Genomic DNA, 18,530 nt, shown 5'->3' on the forward strand with positions numbered 1-18,530 from the left:
GCCTGTGGAATGCACTACCAACCACCATCCGACTGGAGTCGGACCACTTGGCCTTCAGGAGAAAGATTAAAACCCATCTCTTCTGAGGTCAAGGGGTTCCTTACCCATGAAATGGATACAGCGCCCAGAGGCGATTCAGTTCGCATGTGTTTTGCGCTTTACAAGTCTCTCACTCACTCACCAGCACCGTCGTGCCATCCACCAGCACCGAAGTGCCATCTACAAATACCGAAGTGCCATCCACCAGCACCGCAGTACCTCGGCAACAAAGGCCAAGGACCCATGCAAGCCTTCCCTATTCCCTTCAGTACCCCTTGTGGCTTCCTCCAAATTCCGGAGAAGCCAACATTCCCCCTTTCACTGCCCAGCCAGGAGTCCAGGTGGACACAGACAATTTTTCCCCAATTAATTTTTTTGATTTATTTTTTACTGAGGAACTGCTATCTAGCATTGTGGCCCAGTGCAACTTATATGCCCAACAATTTATTTCCAACAATCCAACATCTTCTTATGCCCGTCCCTTCCAGTGGAGAGACCTAACAGTGGAGGAGTTTAGGATTTTTTTAGGCCTCACATTTTGCATGGGACTCAACCAAAAAATGAAAAGCATTCCTTTTGGTCAAAACGCCCCATTTACCATATGCCAATCTTCTCTGCAACAATGCCTAGAACCAGATACCTTATGATCATGAGGTTCCTCCACTTCAATGATAACACCCAGTGCCTTCCCCGAAATCACCCACATTTTGACAGGCTTTTCAAAATTCGCCCCTTATTAAATTATTTTTCGGAATTATTCCCCCAGTTATATACCTCGGAACAACACATATGTGTAGATGAGTCCCTTGTTAAATTTTGTGGCCGATTGAAAATAAAGCAGTTTATCCCCAGCAAAAGGGCCCGCTATGGTGTGAAGGTTTATAAACTATGTGAACGAGCCACAGGGTACCTGTATTCCTTCTTGGTCTACGAAGGGAAGGACACCCAGCTGCATCCCCCCAATTGCCCAGACTACTTGGGATCAAGTGGAAAAGTTGTTTGGCAACTTATCAACCCCCTACTGGATAAAGGCTACCACTTGTACGTCGATAACTTTTATACCTCTCTTCCCCTGTTCCACAACCTTCATCGGAAGCAGACCCCAGTATGTGGCACGGCAAGAAAGAACAGGAAAGGCTTTCCTCAAAGCCTTGTGAATAAAAAGCTGAGGAAAGGGGAATCGGCAAGTCTGCTCAACAAGGAGGTTCTGGCAGTGAAGTGGAAGGACAGAAGAGATGTATATATGTTATCTTCCATCCACAACAATTCCTTTGTGGAAACCCGCAGAAGGCGTGGCACCACCATCCAAAAGCCCACATGTATCCGGGACTACAATTCGTTCATGGGGGGAGTCGACTTTAACGACCAAATGTTGGACCCATACCTTGCCACAAGACACACGTACCATTGGTACAAAAAAGTAGCTATTTATTTTTTTCATTTGGCCATATACAATTCCTATATAATTTATCGTAAGTCCACCCAAAACCCCCTACCCTTCCTTAGCTACCAGGAGGAAATCACCACTGCCCTGATATTCCCGAACGACCTACCCCAAAACATCCGATCAGATGTTCTAAGTCGACTCTCCGAACGTCATTTCCCAGATAAAGTCCCTCTCACAGCAACAGGCCGACGAGGTCAAAAAAGATGCAAGGTGTGTGCCAGTGAAGGAGTCAGACGAGACTCAGTTTATCATTGTGTCGATTGTCCTTCCCAACCAGGCCTCTGTGTAACTGACTGTTTTTGCCATTACCATACTAAACTAAATTATTAGTTTAGTATGGTAAACATAATCCTCCGTTCCTGCCTTCACACGCCTATACACCCCTTATGCCACTGCCTGCCCTGTAACTGACCCGGCTTGTTTTTTGACCACGGTTCTGCCTAACGATTTTGTAATACCTCTGCCTGATCTGGAATTGACCCTGGACTGTTTTTCGACCATTCTTCTGCCTAACGATTCTGTAATGCATCTGCCTGATCTGGAACTGACCTCGGACTGTTTGACCATGTTTTTGCCTGCCTCATGGACTGATCTTGTACCCTGCTACTGGATTAGTGGTATTCAACACAGGGGTCTAACATATGTGAGGGGCTCCAGAAAAGTTTTTCTGGATGAAGAAAACTATTTTTTTTGTTTTCTCATCCTAGATTAGGGTCTGGTTGCCCGGAGGCTTCAAAGATATTTGGATGGGAGAAGCCTCTACCCCTGTCTCCATTCTGTCCTGAACGAGGCCCTACTTCTGCCTGCTGCCTGTAGGACCTATGCCACCATGCCTCTGCCTGTTGCATGAACTGACCACCTGCACTAACCCTGATGGGACAGTAACCCTGCCTGGACAATTGTGTATGCCGTTGCTGACCAAGTCCCTGCCTGCTGCCTGGACCAGTGCTATCCTGCTGTGTAGAACTGTGCTACTATTACCACAGGTAATCTTTTGTTTACGCTTTGCTCAGCATAATGTATTTTGGGATGTAATTCTTGGTATGTGCATGCTATGTGTCTCTGGAACACCTGACGGTGTTCCTTGCATGTTGGATCTCTGTATGTGGTCAGGCTGTGTAGAAGTCTCACACATGTGGTATCGTTGTACTCAGGAGGAATAGCAGAATTTATTTTGGGGTGTCATTTTTGCTATGTACATGCTATGTGTTGGAAATACCTTATCAATGGACAACTTTGTGTAAAAAAATGTGTTTTCATTTTTTTTCCACATATTCCAAAAATTGCTGGAAAAAAATAAACTGTTCAAAAGACTCCTTATGCCTCATAGATATTACGTTGGGGTGTTAGCTTTCCAAAATGGGGTCACTTTGTGGGTAATTCCATTGTCCTGGTGTTCCAGGGCCTTCAAAAGTGTAATAGGTAGTCAACTAGTTAGATGTGCAATTTATGCTCCTAAAACCCCTGATGGCGCTCCCTGCATGTTGGGCCTCCGTATGTGGCCAGGCAGTGAAAAAGTCTCACACATGGGGTATTGTTTTACTCAGGAGGAGTAGCAGAATGTATTTTGGGGTGTCATTTGTGGTATGCACATGCCATGTGAGAGAAATAAGCTATTACAATGACAATTTGAGATTTTTTTTTAAATGAAAAATAAAAATCTTAATTTTGCAAAGTATTCTGGGAAAAAATTACAACTTCAAAAAACTCACCATGCCTCTTACTAAATACCTTGGAATGTCTACTTTCCAAAAAGGAGTTATTTGGGGGGCATTTGTACTTTCCTGGCTTGTTAGGGTCTCAAGAAATGAGATAGGCCTTCAGGTGTGATCAGATGTGATAATTTTTTATGATTTGCACTATAGCTTGTAGACTCTAAAACTTTCACACAGACCAAATAATTTCCCAAAAATGTTATTTGTATCAAAGACATGTAGCAGTATAGATTGTGGCCAAAATTTATGAAGAAAAATTAATAATTTGCAAAATTTTATCACAGAAACGAAGAAAAAATTTTTTTTTTCAAAATTTTCTGTCTTTTTTCATTAATAGCGCAAAAAAATAAAAACCCAGAGGTGATCAAATACCACCAAAAGAAAGCTCTATTTGTATGAAAAAAAGGACAAAAAAATCATTTGGGTACAGTGCTGCATGACAGAGTAATTGTCATTCAAAGTGTGAGAGCGCTGAAAGCTGAAAATTGGTCTGGTCAGGAGGGGTGTTTAAGTGCCCAGTAAGGAAGTGGTTAAAGAAGCTAATTTAAGCAGCCTGGTTACACCCAGACAAGCATTTCTCCCCTCCAAAAAAGTTTGAGATTCTTTATCCCATGGAGGAGGAATTGACCAAGAAGGGGCGTTTACCTGCGGTAGATGCAGCTATTTATTGTGTAAACAAAAACCTGACTTGTCCAGTGGATGACGTACACGTGTTTAAGTACCCTTCAGAAAAGAGATTGGAATCCTTATTGAAATCTTCCTTCCTGCTGGCAGGAACAGTGGCACAACCCGCTGTAGCTGCAGTAAGTATGTGTCAGGTTCTTAAAGACCAGGTAAAAGATGTGCTAAACGAGTTATCCCCAGAAAAGGCCAAATTGTGGTAAAATTTGCCCAAGGCCTTATGTTTTACTATAGATGCTAAGAGAGATTCGATCCAGTAAGCGTCTCGCCTTACACTCCAGTTGGTACATATGCGCGTCCTTTGGTTAAAACATTGGTCTGCAGAGGTACCATGCAAAAAGCTTCTAGCGAGTTTCCCTTTTCATGGTAAACGCTTCTTCGAGGAAGACTTGGAAAAATACATCCAAAAGGTATATAGTGGAAAGTCCACGCTGTTACCAGAGAAGAGAAAAAACAAGCAATCTTGTTTTTAACGTTCTCTCTCCCCGACTCTTGGTAAATCTACCACCAGCCAGTGGCGACGGAATTTTCAGCCAGCCACAAAATTCAAGGAAGACCAGCTCCAAAGAAACAAGAAGCAGTGGGGTTCTAAGGCTAACAAGCAAACCCCCAAAACCTATGCATGAAGAGGCGCCCCCGCTCGGCTGAGTGGGGGGATGGCTGCGTCAGTTTTCAGCGGTATGGCAGACAGAAATCAAGGACAGATGGGTAGTATCCACAGTATCCTTAGGGTACAAGCTGGAATTTCGAGAGATCCCATCTTCTCAGTTCCGAAGCTCAAGGCTCTCCAAAGATCCTCAAAGGAGAGCATCTTTCTTCAAGGGATTGGATCACTTTCTGGCCCAGGGGGTGATCACATAAGTACCCTTAGGATGCATACACACGATCAGTCCATCTGATGAGAACGGTCCGAAGGACCGTTCTCATCGGTTAACCGATGAAGCTGACTGATGGTCTGATGTGCCTACACACTATCAGTTAAAAAAAACGATCGAGTCTAACGCAGTGACGTAAAACACAACGACGTGCTAAGAAAAATTAAGTTCAATGCTTCCAAGCATGCGTCGACTTGATTCTGAGCATGTGCAGGTTTTTAACCGATGCTTTTGCATACTAACCGTCGGTGTTGACCTATCGGTTAGGCGTCCATCGGTTCAATTTTAAAGCAAGTTCTAAAATTTTTGACCGAAGGATAACTGACCAATGGGGCCCACACACCATCGGTTTGGACCGATGAAACGGTCCTTCAGTCCGTTTCCATCGGTTTTGACTGACCGTGTGTACGCGGCCTTAGAGGAACAAGGTGCAGGTTTTTATTCAAACCTCTTTGTGATCCCAAAACCAAACGGAGACGTCAGACCCATTCTGGATCTGAGATCTCTAAATCAGTTTCTGAACATACGCCATTTCCGAATGGAAACTATTTGTGCAGTAGTCACCACCCTACTAGGCGGAGAATTCATGGCGTCGATAGACATCAGGGACACCTATTTACATGTGCCTATCCATCCTGCTCACCAAAGATTCTTAAGGTTTGCGGTAGAACAGCGCCACTTCCAGTTTGTGGCTCTACCCTTTGGGGTGGCCACTGCCCCCCGAGTATTTACAAAGGTACTAGCCCCTCTGCTAGCAAATCTCAGAGCACAGGGCATAGTGATAACAGCCTATCTGGACAATCTACTTGTCATAGATCAATCGGTGGCAGGATTAGATCAGGCTGTATCCACCACGATAAGTTACCTGGAAAAGTTAGGATGGGTGGTAAACCTACAAAAATCCTCGCTACAAGCCCAAAGAAGGATAGAATATCTGGGCATGATCATAGATACAGCCCTAAGCTGGGTATTTCTACCAGAGTCAAAGATTAGATCGCTAAGGGACATGATCCGCAAGGTCAAGGCAAAGAAAAGACCATCCATTCGCCTTTGTATGAGGCTATTAGGGAAGATGGTAGCCTCCTTCGAGGTGGTCCCTTACACCCAGTTTCATTCGAGACTACTTCAGGGCAATATGTTAGCTGCATGGAACAGGAAGATCCAAACTCTGGATTTACCCATGCGCCTATCCTTACAGGTTCACCAAGACTTCAGTTGGTGGTTAAGGACCAAGAACTTGCAGAAGGGAAGATCCTGTCTCCCAAACCCCTGGAAGGTGGTGTCTACAGATGCCAGCCTAATGGGCTGGGGAGCTGTATTGGAAGATGCTTCAGTCCAGGGAACCTGGACCAAGACCGAGATGGACTTACCCATCAACTTATTGGAGATACGGGCTGTATCAGAACCTGGACAGGCAGGTTACAGGGCTACCCGGTTCGGATTCAGTTTGACAATGCTACGGCCGTAGCTTACATCATTCACCAAGGAGGCACCTGCAGTCAGGGCGCCCAGAGGGATGTGAATCGCATTTTGAGATGGGCAGAAGAACATGTTCCCTGTCTTTCGGCAATTTTCATTCCAGGGGTAGAGAACTGGCAGGCAGACTATTTGAGTCGCCAGCAGCTATTACCAGGAGAGTGGTCTCTCCCCCCCAAGATCTTTCAGGCCATCTGCCAGATATGGGGGACCCCAGATGTAGACCTACTAGCTTCCAGGTTCAACAGGAAATGGGACAACTTTGTGTCCAGGACAAGAGATCCTCTAGCCCAGTGTTTCTCAACTCCAGTCCTCGGGGCGCACCAACAGGTCTTGTTTTCAGGCTTTCCATTATTGTGCACAGGTGATTTTATCAGTTTCACTGCCTTAGTAATTACCACAGCAGTTTGATCTGAGGGAAATCCTGAAAACATGACCTGTTGGTGCGCCCCGAGGACTGGAGTTGAGAAACACAGCTCTAGCCTATGGATTGAATGCGCTGGTAGTGCTGTGGAGTCAGTTTGTTTGTCCATCGTCATGTCTGAGTCAAAGATGACTCCAAGGCTTTTTAGTTTGTTGCTTGGGGTGTTGGTTTGTTCAAGGATAGTGGGTGGTGTCCATGTGGTCCTAGAGTTAGATTTCTGATTTGAGTGAAGGATAAGAAGTTCTGTTGGATCCATTGAGTTTGAGGGAGCTTTCCGTCATCAAATTATCAATCAGAGTGAGGCATTTTCCTAGTTCATGATATTGGTCTTTTTTGTTGGTGATTTGAAAGTAAAGTTGCGTGTCATCAGCATAAGAGTGGTAGCGCAGGTCCTGTTTGCTGATGATTTTGAAGAGTGGGCGGATGTAGATGTTGAAGAGTACAGGCGAAAGGGGTGATCCTTGAGGGACTCCGCATTTAATGGTTTGTGATTCTGACGTGAAGCCTCCTAGTTTCACTGTCTGTGATCGATTTTCTAGGAAAGATGCGAACCACGGCTACTTCTTTGAGTCGAGTGAGCAGGGTGTTGTGGTCTACCGTATCAAAAGCTGCACTGAGGTCCAGCAGCACTAGGAGACACGATTCTCCTTCATCTGCTGCTTCGAGGGCGTCATCCCATATCTTGAGGAGTGCCGTTTCTGTCCCATGGCCTGGGCCGAACCCTAATTGAAGCGGGTCTAGGAGTTTGTGTGCGTCCAGGTGGGGTTGTAGCTGTTGTACTACTGCTTTCTCCATTATCTTGGAGATGGTGTTAAGGCTTGTTACCGGTCTGCGATGGTTTGGGTCTTTAGGTTCGAGGTTGGGTTTCTTTAGGATGGGTTTAATTATTCCTTGCTTGAGGGAGCTCGGAACAAAGCCTTCTTTGAACGATTGGTTTATGATGTGCGTTATGGTGGGTGCCAAGATGTCAGTACATTCTTTCAAAAGTTTTGTAGAAATGGTGTCATTAGGTGAAGTGTTGTCTCGGAGACTTCTGATGATGTTTTTGGTGGTGTCGATAGTAATTGAGACCAGTGAAAAATTTGTCGATTGCAGACTATTTGTGTTGATTTCTTCTTCTTGATTGTGTAATTTTTCCATCAATTACCTTGATTGTTTAAACCATTTGTTCTTTAAGATTATGGTAGTGTGAAATGTATATATATTCTGTTAAAGGCAACTTCAAATTAAGTGGTACCTTACAGCTCCCTCCACTCTCCCTTCAACGTAACCCCCTTAATTAATTACCTTTGGTCCTGCTCTAGAAATATACATTGTGTGGCCTTTGCCTGGCACTGCACTGCCAATAACTGAAACTTGGCTCATCTGAGCTCTGCCCTTACTTCTTGCATACCGTGGTCTCTTTCATTTAAATAAAGTTTAATGTCCTCTATCAGTATGGACCAAAATATAGGATGGACTAAGGTTGCCATGCCCGCAATGATGATTTCTGGAGCAGGGGTTAAGGTAAGTATTTATGTCTGCAGATTACTCTGGGAAAGGACGAGTGGGGCTGTATGGTATAACCTCAATAAAAGTGAAGTTGTCTTTCATGTGAGAGGGTGGCCTTTATCAAACAAGGACATTTTAATAAATTCACAAGAATTTGGGGGCCTTGGTTCAGGGAAATGGGATTCCCTCTTTAGAGATAGCTTCTATATGGGGTTTGAAACCCCCTATACCCTGGATGCCGACAATCTTCTCTACAATTAGAGACTAATGACAAGGAGGACTGAATTTTCCCCTGTTTTCTCTTTTTCCGGTCTGGCTTGGTTCCTCTCTATGCTTTTTGTTTTTTTCTTCTCTTTTTCTCTTTTGAATTCTTCTTTTTATGCTTATCTATCTAAAAGATAACTTAGACTAAGATACATGCTCCTATTTCTGAGGCAGTAAAAACAATAATATGTCACAATGTTCACAGGGGGGGATAGGATGGGGGGGAGGGATGGGAGGGATGGGATATGTTAATTCACTGTATGTACACAATGTATGTTGAATCATATATATGAATATAACTGTACTAGACAGGGATGGACTGGCCATTGGGACTACAGGGAGTTTCCCGGTGGGCCGATGGCTCAGTGGGCCGGCCTCAGTGACACCGGACTGCTGCCCCCCTCTGCTCCTCTGTCTCTCCCTTCCCGCAGCACTCACCTCCTCTCCCTCCCTGCAGCGCTCACCTGGGGGGAACAGAGAAGCAGGGGGAGGACCAGAGGAGCAGGGACGACGACAGAGGCGCATGGGGGAGAGGACAGACAGCTGACTCAACAGCTATGGCCTGGGAGTTTCTCACTTTTGCCTAATCTTGTCCCATAAGGGGGAGCACCGAACTGATTCTTTGGCCCGGGTGAAATAATGTCTAGCTTCCCCACTGCTACTGCCTATAAGAGTACCAGTACCAGCTGTTTTACTCTAATAAAGTAGAACGGCTAGTGGCTGGTGAAGGGGGAGAGGGGGCTTGGGTGGCCGGGGGGGGGGTGCGGGAGTTGTCCAGCCGCCATGGGAGAAACCTGTCAAAGTGGGTCAATCTGGATGAAGTCCAGGGCCAAATTTTTGTCCCAGTCCAGCCCTGGTACTAGATAATCCATATCATTTGTATGTAATTATACAATTTTCTTTAAAAAAAAAGAAAAGAAATTGGAAAACAATAAAGAGAAATTAAGATAAAAAAAAAGAAGTTGTCTTTCATCATTTTTATCAGTGTTTTTAGTGCTTCATTCAAAAATTTCAATAATTATTTCATCTTTTTTCAGAATAAATCGGAAGCTGGTCGTAACAGATCCATATCAGACAAAGATGAAAACGATTCCAAGCAATGCAAACTCTTTTCAAGACCTTTATTCCAGTCATGTGACAATGAGTCCTCCTTTGACTGTAATGATAGCCGAAATTCTGCACAAGGTCTGCTGAAGCATTTAGAAATAGCTTCCATTTTAAATGGTCTTCAAGGTACATATGCATGTTTAGATGTTTGCTTTTGTGATATTAATCATCTCTGAATAAATATTTTGAATGCTAGTGTAGAACCTAAAATATTATTTCTTTTAATGTCTATGGACGGACACAGCCTTCACAAGTCTTGACATATGGGTTATGTTCCTGTTCATAGGAGAGGACTAGGCAGAACATGTTAGATATTTAAATACATGTTACTTTAACAGAGTTGAACAGCCTCGCCAAGGGGGCGGTCCCTCCGGACATAACCCTCCTCCCTGCAGCATGCAGCCTCAGTTTTTTTCTACCTAGCAGAGGAGAAGGACATGGCTCCCTTTGGGCCCAGCGACCTGAAGACATTTTTCATTTTATTTTATTTAATTTTTTATTTTATTTCTTTGAGATTCTTCTATTAACTGCCGGCTGGATGACAGGCTGGATATGTAGATCCTTGTAGTCTCCTCAGTCCGGCCTGCGAGCGTGAGCACACCGTAGCTAAGGACTGGGTCTGCCACGACATACCCCATGAGTCCGGGGGGTGGCCGGTGAGCTTGTTGCTCCAGGGTCCACATATGACTGGGCTGTGGTGTTGTCTCACTCACAGTGGACCGGGCCGACAGCTACTCTAACGCGGTTGTAATGCGCCAGTGGGTCCTCGCATGGACGGGTAAGTACAGTCCTTCCTGCCTTGGTGGGTCGGTACAGCTGGGCATTCCTGGGGATTGGAGGTCCTCCTATCCTCCCTTTCCCTGCTCTCTGTCACATTTCCCTCTGCTGCTCTACCGCTGCTACCCCCGCTGTGGGGGGGCTCCATTTCCCACCAAGGGTCTGTGGGGTGTCTGGGCCTATTTTTATCTGTGGTGTGTGCTTTGCCTTAGGGAAGCCCCATTCAGGCCTTCTCATCCACATCGTAGCGTTTTGCCACCATTTTGGTGGTACCGGCACCACTTTTTGCAGTCTGGTGGCCATTTTGTTGTGGTCGCGCTATGGCACAGCTTGTTATTGCGGTTGGCCATTTTACTGTGGCCATGCCCTGTTATCTCTGAGGCGTCCGGCGGCCATTTTGGGTGGGATTTTGGCCTCTGGTGCTGGCTTTATAAACGGCACGCAGCACACATCTCCTCACAGATTTTTACCTCACGACTTTACCTAACATAACAGCTTTTTCCTCACATCACACGCTGTGTACAGAGGGCGGGCAGCGGCGCTGAGCAGTCTCTTGCTGGGTTGGTGAGTCCCTTGGGTCAGCGCAGCAAGGAGGGTGGGATTTTCAAGTCTTGAATAGGTCCCTGATAGCCGTCTATGTAATGGAGTCAGTATCTGGTCCTTCTTCCCCCAAACAAGCCAGAAATGGCAACTGGTGCTTCTGCACCTGCGGTTCCCATGGACACTTTGTCGGGGCAGTCCTGAAAACATTTGTTGCCAGGGTGGAAGCGGAATGCAGGCGTAAAGGGGGTACAAAGCGCCCCCTCCCCCAGCCATCTCCTTGGGGAATGTTCTGCGGCGCAGGACCCCGGTTCTGGGCTGTCAGAGGATGTGGACCAGGACCTTCCTTGTGAGGAAGACTCCTCACTTGGGTCAGTACAGGAAGGGCACTTGTTAGTGCGCTTATCAGTGCTGTGAGGGACTCCCTTAAGCTGGATGTTGCATCTGAGGCATCCACCAAGGGTTCAGTCTTTTTTGGGTCCCACAAGTCGGACCGCTCTGTGAAGGTTTTTCCTTATGTGTCTTTTCTTGACAAGTTCATTGATAAGGAATGGGAAAAGCCGCAGAAGTCTTTTGTGGTTCCTCAGCGCCTGACGGTCCGTTACTCGTTTGAGGACAGCCTTGTGAAAAAATGTGCTTCTCCTCTGGTAGTTGACCCTCTGGTTGCCCGGTTGAATAAGGTAACCACTCTCCCTATAGAAGGGACCCCTGCTTTCAGGGACCATACTGATAGGCGGTCCAAAGCGCTGACCCGCTCCATGTTTACCATGCTGGGGTCTGCATTGCGGCCTATTGTGGCTAGATAAAAATAAATAGATTTAATTTTAAAAATTTAATCTTAGACATACCCAGACCCAAAAAAAAAAAAAAAAAAATAATATATATATATATATATATATATATATATATATATATATTATATCCTTATATAAACATTCTTTAATACATTATTTAAACACCCTGCAGAGGTTGTACAAGAAAGATGTGGAGAGTTTGGTGTAGTTCGGTGTGTTCTATGTGTACACTGACAGAGGGTGGAGGGGAGGAGAGTAGTAGGGGGGAGGGGAGGAGAGTAGTAGAGGGGAGGGGGGGGTCTCCTCTTTGTCTATAGACCTCCTTCCCCAAATCCTGAACTTGGTGGGAGGGGAGACCCTCCACAGGGCTCGTCCCTGCCCATAAATCCCTGGGATCCCCCAGGTCACATGACTAGAGATCGCATGCTGCTGCCTTTGTTTAATCGCTGGATTGGCAGTAAAGAAATCGCACACCGACCGGACCGGAAAGAGCGCAGACTGTACCGGGTGGGGGGGTGGGGGTTAACAGTGTGTACATGGAGGAGGTCCTCCTCCATGTACACACTGCTCACCTCTCCCCCCTGTAGTCTGCGCTCTCTCTCTCCGGTCCGGTCGCTGTGCGATTATTATGTAGCCGCTACATTGCCTTTTTATGTGGCTTTTAAAAGTTGGACCTTGTGCAAGTGACCTATGTCGCCTTATGTAAAACAACCGTGCCCACTGCCCTAGCGCAGCAAAGTAACTTATTTTTATATGATGGATCAAAAACAAAATCTACAATAAAGGAGACATAAATTTAAATGGTGACCTGAGGTAAATTTGTGTCTCCTTTATTGTATATTTTGATCCATCATATAAAAATAAGTTACTTTGCTGCGCTAGGGCAGTGGGCACGGTTGTTTTACATAAGGCGACTTAGGTCACTTGCACAAGGTCCAACTTTTAAAAGCCACATAAAAAGGCAATGTAGCGGCTACATAATAATCGCACAGCGACCGGACCGGAGAGAGAGAGCGCAGACTACTGGGGGGAGAGGTGAGCAGTGTTACATGGAGGAGGACCTCCTGGTCGCTGTGCGATTTCTTTAGCGCCAATCCAGCGATTAAACAGGTCAAGTAAGTTGTCTAGAAGAAATTGTACTGGTCTGGTAGGAATCGGAATCGTATATAGAAATATGTAGGAAAGGATGCCAAGTGCTAGTGCAGCAATGATTATGCATGGCTTTTTCATTGTGTTTGTGTCAGACAGACTGTCAGTGAGTGCAGCGTGTACATTACCTTACTTCCTCAATGCCTGAATGCAGCCCAATGCTTCATTAAGCGGCGATGTCGCAATGTCTCCTGGGAACTTTTGTCATTGTTCCCAGGAGTCATTGCGAAGGCCTGCCACGAGTTATCGCGAGATTTTGAAATCCCGCGATAACTTGCGGCAGTCCCCCGCAATGTCTCCTCTCCTGGGAACAATGACAAAAGATCCCAGGACTCAGGAGACATTGCGGCATCGCCGCGGGCAAGTGAAGGCTGGGCGGCTCGAGTCCTGCAACGGGAATGGCGTTCCTGCTTTGGAAAAAGTGGAGGGACGCCGTCCCCACGCGTTCCCGCAGGACTCGAGCCCTGCTGCTGACCAAGCATCCAAAAAAGCCCTGGCATTTACCCTTCAAAGGTGGGAGACTTTTTGGTACCTCGCTGGACGACATTATTAATGATGCCACTGGAGGCAAGAGAACTCTCCTCCCTCAGTCCACCAAAGAGAAGGAGCAGCGCCGTAAGCCAAGTCCTTCGTTTCCCACTCAGAAGCGGTATTTTTGTCAGTCAGGGCCCGCAGGTAGACCCTCCCAGGCCGACAAAGGCTCGGCTGGGGGACAGAAACGTCCCTGGGTGCGTAAGCCGAACAAGCCGGCATCCAAACCTGCCACCGCATGAAGTTTTGCCCCCGCCCGACTCATGGTGGGGGGGCGGCTTCACAGGTTCACAGCTCGGTGGACCTCTCTGCTCTCCGACCAGTGGGTCTGCGTGGTGGTCTCTTCGGGGTACAAGATAGTTTCTTTCCTGTCCACCAAACAGATTCTTTCCCTCAAATCTCCTTCTTCTGGCTCGTCGGTCTGCCCTATTGGGGGCAGTGCAAGACTTGCTAAGTTGCGGGGTAATTTTGCCCGTTCCGCAGGATGAGAGGTTTCAGGGATTTTATTTGAATCTGTTTGTGGTCCCGAAGAAGAACGTGATCCATCCAATCTTGGACCTCAAAGCCCTAAATGCCTTTGTGAGAGTACGGAAGTTTCGCATGGAATCCATTCGCTCTGTGGTGGCTGCGTTCCATTCTGGGGACTTTCTGGTATCAAGGACGCATTCTTGCATGTCCCAATTTGTGCAGGACACCAGAGGTTTCTGCGCTTTGCAATCGGCGAAGACCACTATCAGTTTGTGGCTCTTCCCTTTGGCCTAGCGTCGGCACCAAGAGTTTTCACCAAGATGCTCGCACCAATTCTAGCTTTGCTGAGACAGCAAGGCATTGCCATCGTGGGCTACTTAGACAATCTTCTTCTGAGAGCAGCTTCTGGCTCAGTATTAGAGGTGGATGTGTCTATAGCCAGCCAGGCCCCTCGAGAATTCGGGTGGGTGTTAAACATCCAGAAGTCGGTCCTGGTACCAACTCAGCGTTTGGAATACCTGGGGTTGATTCTGGACTCCGTGGAGGCAAGAGTTTTTCTTCCCTTGGAAAAATTGCAGACTCTTCAGTCTGCGGTGCAGCTGTTGGCATCCCGCAAATGCTCGTCTCTCTGTTTTTGCATGCGAGTCCTGGGCCTCATGGTAGCCTTCTTCGAGGCAGTACCGTATTTCCAATTCCACACTCAAGTATTGTAGAGGGAGATCTTGTCCAAATGGAACAAATCTCCATTGTCTCTGGATCGCCACATTCAGGTAAGCCGCCTAGTCAGAGTCTCTCTGAATTGGTGGCTGAGATCCCCAGCTCTTCAGGCCGGAATGTCGTTTTTTCCCTTCCAGTGGACGGTGATTACGACGGATGCCAGCCTCACGGGTTGAGGGGCGTCTGGGGGGTCCTGTCGGCCCAGGGTCGCTGGACTCTAGAGGAATCCCGTTTGCCGATCAATGTACTGGAACTTTGGGCGATCAGGCTATGACTCTCCTCGTGGTCGAGAAGGTGGCAAGGTTGCCCAATCGGGATCCAGTCGGACAACGCCACGGCGGTGACTTATGTCAACCATCAGGGGAAACACGGAGCTCGGCTGCAGTGTCCGAGGTCGCTCACATCCTAAGGTGGGCGGAAAGAAACGTCGCCAGATACTGGACCAGGGGGAATGGTCATTGCATCTGGAAGTGTTTCAACTCCTTTGCAGGAGGTGGGGCACACCGGATGTGGATCTCCTGGTCTCTCGCCTCAACCACAAAGTGTCGAGGTTCGTGGACAGGTCCAGAGATCCCTGGTCAGACGCGTTAGTGGCCCCGTGGGGTCAGTATTGGCTAATTTATGCCTTTCTCCACTGAAGTTGCTTCTTTGGCTGCTCCACAGAGTCCCATACTTAATTCTGCTTTACAGACGCTGGATATAACGGCATGGCTGTTGTAAGCCAGGTACTAAGGGACTGAGGTCTTTCCGGCTCAGTCATCTCAACTATGTTGAGGGCACGGAAGTCTTCTTCCAGGACGATCTAACATCGCACCTGGAAGGCCTACATCTCTATGAGCGAAGAGATGGGGTGACGTCCACGGACGCATTCGATTCGATTTCCAGGGTCCTGCTGTTTTTACAGCGTGGAGTAGATCAGAAACTTGCCTTAAGCACCATTAAGGGGCAGATTTTAGCCTTGGCTGTGTTCTTTCAACGGCCTTTGGCAGCCCATTCTCTGGTCGGTAGGGTGTGTAGGGGGTTCGTCATGTACTTTCCCCTATTAACCACTTAAGGACCGCCTCCTGCAAATATACGCCGGCAGAATGGCACGGCTGGGCACAAGCACGTACCTGTACGTGCTATTTAAGTGCCCAGCCGTGCACGCGCCCGCGACCCGGTCCGAAACTCCGCGGCCGCGGGACCCGATTGCCGCCGAAGTCCCGCGATCGGTCCCTGGAGATGAAGAACGGGGAGAGCTCTGCGTAAACACAGGTTCCCCATTCTTCACAATGGCAGCTTCATTGATCGTGTGTTCCATAACCCCTAAAGCGCCCCCTAGTGGTTAACTCCCAAACTGCAGTTGTCATTTTCACAGTAAACAATGCATTTTTATAACATTTTTTGCTGTGAAGATGACAATGGTCCCAAAAATGTGTCAAAATTGTCCGATGTGTCCGCCATAATGTCGCAGTCACGAAAAAAATCGCTGATCGCCGCCATTAGTAGTAAAAAAAAAAATGCAATAAAACTATCTCCTATTTTGTAAACGCTATAAATTTTGCGCAAACCAATCGATAAACGCTTATTGTGATTTTTTTTACCAAAAATAGGTAGAAGAATACGTATCGGCCTAAACTGAGGAAAAAAACTTTTTTTTATATCTTTTTGGGGGATATTTATTATAGCAAAAAGTAAAAAATATTGCATTTTTTTTTTAAATTGTCACTCTATTTTTATTTATAGCGCAAAAAATTAAAAATGCAGAGGTGATCAAATACCACCAAAAGAAAGCTCTATTTGTGGGAAAAAAGGATGCCAATTTTGTTTGGGAGCCACATCGCACGACCGCGCAATTGTCAGTTAAAGCGACGCAGTGCCGAATCGCAAAAACTGGCCAGGTCCTTTACCTGCATAAAGGTCCGGGTCTTAAGTGGTTAAACCAACTCTTCCTTCATGGAATTTTAATCTAGTGCTCTCGGTTCTTCAGGAACCTCCCTTTGAAAACATCAGAGAGTTTCCTCTCTTGACACTATCTCAGAAGGTGGCCTTTTTAGTGGCCATTACATCTGTCAGACGTGTTTCTGAATTGGCGGCCTTGTCTTGCAAGTCGCCATACTTGGTCCTCCATAAGGATAAGGTGGTTCTTCCGAAGGTGGTTTCGGCCTTTCACCTTTCACCATTGTACTTCCGTCTTTGTGTCCTCGGCCGGCGCATCCTAGAGAGGTTGCGCTACATACTTTAGACATGGTACGTGCTTTGCGGGTGTACCTGTCTGCTACGGCTCAGTTTCGGAGGTCTGACTCACTTTTTGTGTCGGTATCTGGTCCACAAAAGGGCTTGGCGGTCTCGTCGGCCACCATGTCTCGGTGGATCAGGCAAACCGTCATACAGGCCTATGCTCTAAAGGGGCGGGCGCCCCCCTTTCCGGTCACAGCACATTCAACCAGGGCTATTGGTGCTTCCTGGGCTTTCCGACATCAAGCGCCTGTCTTACAGGTGTGTAAGGCAGCGACTTGGTCATCCGTTCATACCTTTTCCAAATTTTACAAGGTTGATGCGGGTGCATCTTCAGATGCTCCCTTTGGCCGCAAGGTTTTGCAGACGGCTGTTTAAAGTTGCAACTCCTCCGTTGAGGAGCTCTGCTTGTTTTGGGGTGAAGTTAATTGTTTTTACTGATACTGTTCCCACCCCTCATTTTTTTGACACTGCTTGGGGACGTCCCATATGTCAAGACTTGTAAAGGATGTGTCTGTCCATGGACGATAAGAGAAAAGAGGATTTTTTGTACTCACCGTAAAATCCTTTTCTCTGTCGTCCATGGTCGGACACAGCACCCACCCCTCCTTTTTTAGGTTTGTACTGCTTGTTACGAACTGGGGCTGCATGCTGCAGGGAGGAGGGTTACGTCCGGCGGGGCTGTTCAACTCTGTTAAAGTACCTTGTATTTAAATATCTAACATGTTCTGCCTAGTCCTCTCCTATGATCAGGAACATAACCCATATGTCAAGACTTGTGAAAGCTGTGTATATCCATGGACAACAGGAAAAGGATTTTTGTAATGGCTCTGGTGAACAGGAGTGAACCACAACTGCGGTTAGCAAGGATTTCACTATGTGAGATTTCAGTATTGGACCCCAGGCGTCACTCCACACAAACAGGAGTTTGGGGGTTCTCTACATCATCTCTCTCTCACATAAAGGAAGGCGTTAAGCTACTAGGGCAGGACGTATTACATGTGACCAAACGGCAGCTTTAAAAGAATATAATGCACGTGAAGATTCCAATGCACTTCCGTATGTAAGTGATTATCAGTATCGGACCCCAGGAGTCACTCCAATCAGGGAACAGGAGTTTGGGGATTCTCTACATCATATCACCTTAACGTAAGGAATGCATTAGGTCACTAAGGGAGTAGGTATGAAATACCTCAACCCTAAGCATAGAAAGTTAGGGCGAATATGTTCAGTAACTTAGGGCATAGTCCTATAAACAAGTTATAACTTATGTTAAGCACGTAGTAAATATGAATAGTGATAGGGACTAGTAATTGCATAAGAGAGGCATATATAGGTCAGCTTATTTGAGAGTATATGTTCCTTTAAGATCTTACGCAGCGAACAGCCAAAACACAACAGTCAGTCCCAAGTAGTAAGATGATAGGAAATAAGCCAACGTTAAGTATAGGACTTGTATAACAGCAATATGTGTAGAAGATGTTCTTAAGGCACTACATGTAACACAATGGGGCTGATTTACTATTGTCAGTGCGCTGCGCTGGTTCATGCCTTAATTAGTGCGCTGGGTGAAGCCTTAATTAGGCGCATGAACCAGCGTAGCAGCCGGTGCATTGAAAGTAATATGTAAAGCCGCGCCGAACTCCCTATAGAAGTCTATGGGAGAAATCAAAAGTGTTCATTTTAAAGGCTAATCTGCAAGTTTTGTCCTAAAAAGTGTTTGGGGACCTCAGTCCTGCCCCAGGAAACATGTATCAATGTTTTTTTTATTTTTTAAAACGGCCGTTTTTTCGGGAGCAGTGAAATTAATAATGCTTA

At 46.5% G+C, this 18,530-nt stretch overlaps 1 protein-coding gene across 2 annotated transcripts in view; it reads left to right on the forward strand.

The window, feature by feature from the left end:
• Positions 1-18,530, forward strand: part of ARID4B (AT-rich interaction domain 4B) — an 897,525-nt gene that overhangs the window by 855,018 nt on the left and 23,977 nt on the right. For both annotated transcript variants that reach the window (XM_040350731.1, XM_040350732.1), the window contains exon 18: positions 9,450-9,645. In XM_040350731.1, coding sequence (XP_040206665.1) covers positions 9,450-9,645 — 196 coding nt within the window. The remainder of the gene's footprint in view (positions 1-9,449; positions 9,646-18,530) is intronic.

Source organism: Rana temporaria, chromosome 4 (genome assembly GCF_905171775.1).
Source record: "Rana temporaria chromosome 4, aRanTem1.1, whole genome shotgun sequence".
In the NCBI taxonomy this organism is placed as follows: Eukaryota; Metazoa; Chordata; class Amphibia; order Anura; family Ranidae; genus Rana; species Rana temporaria.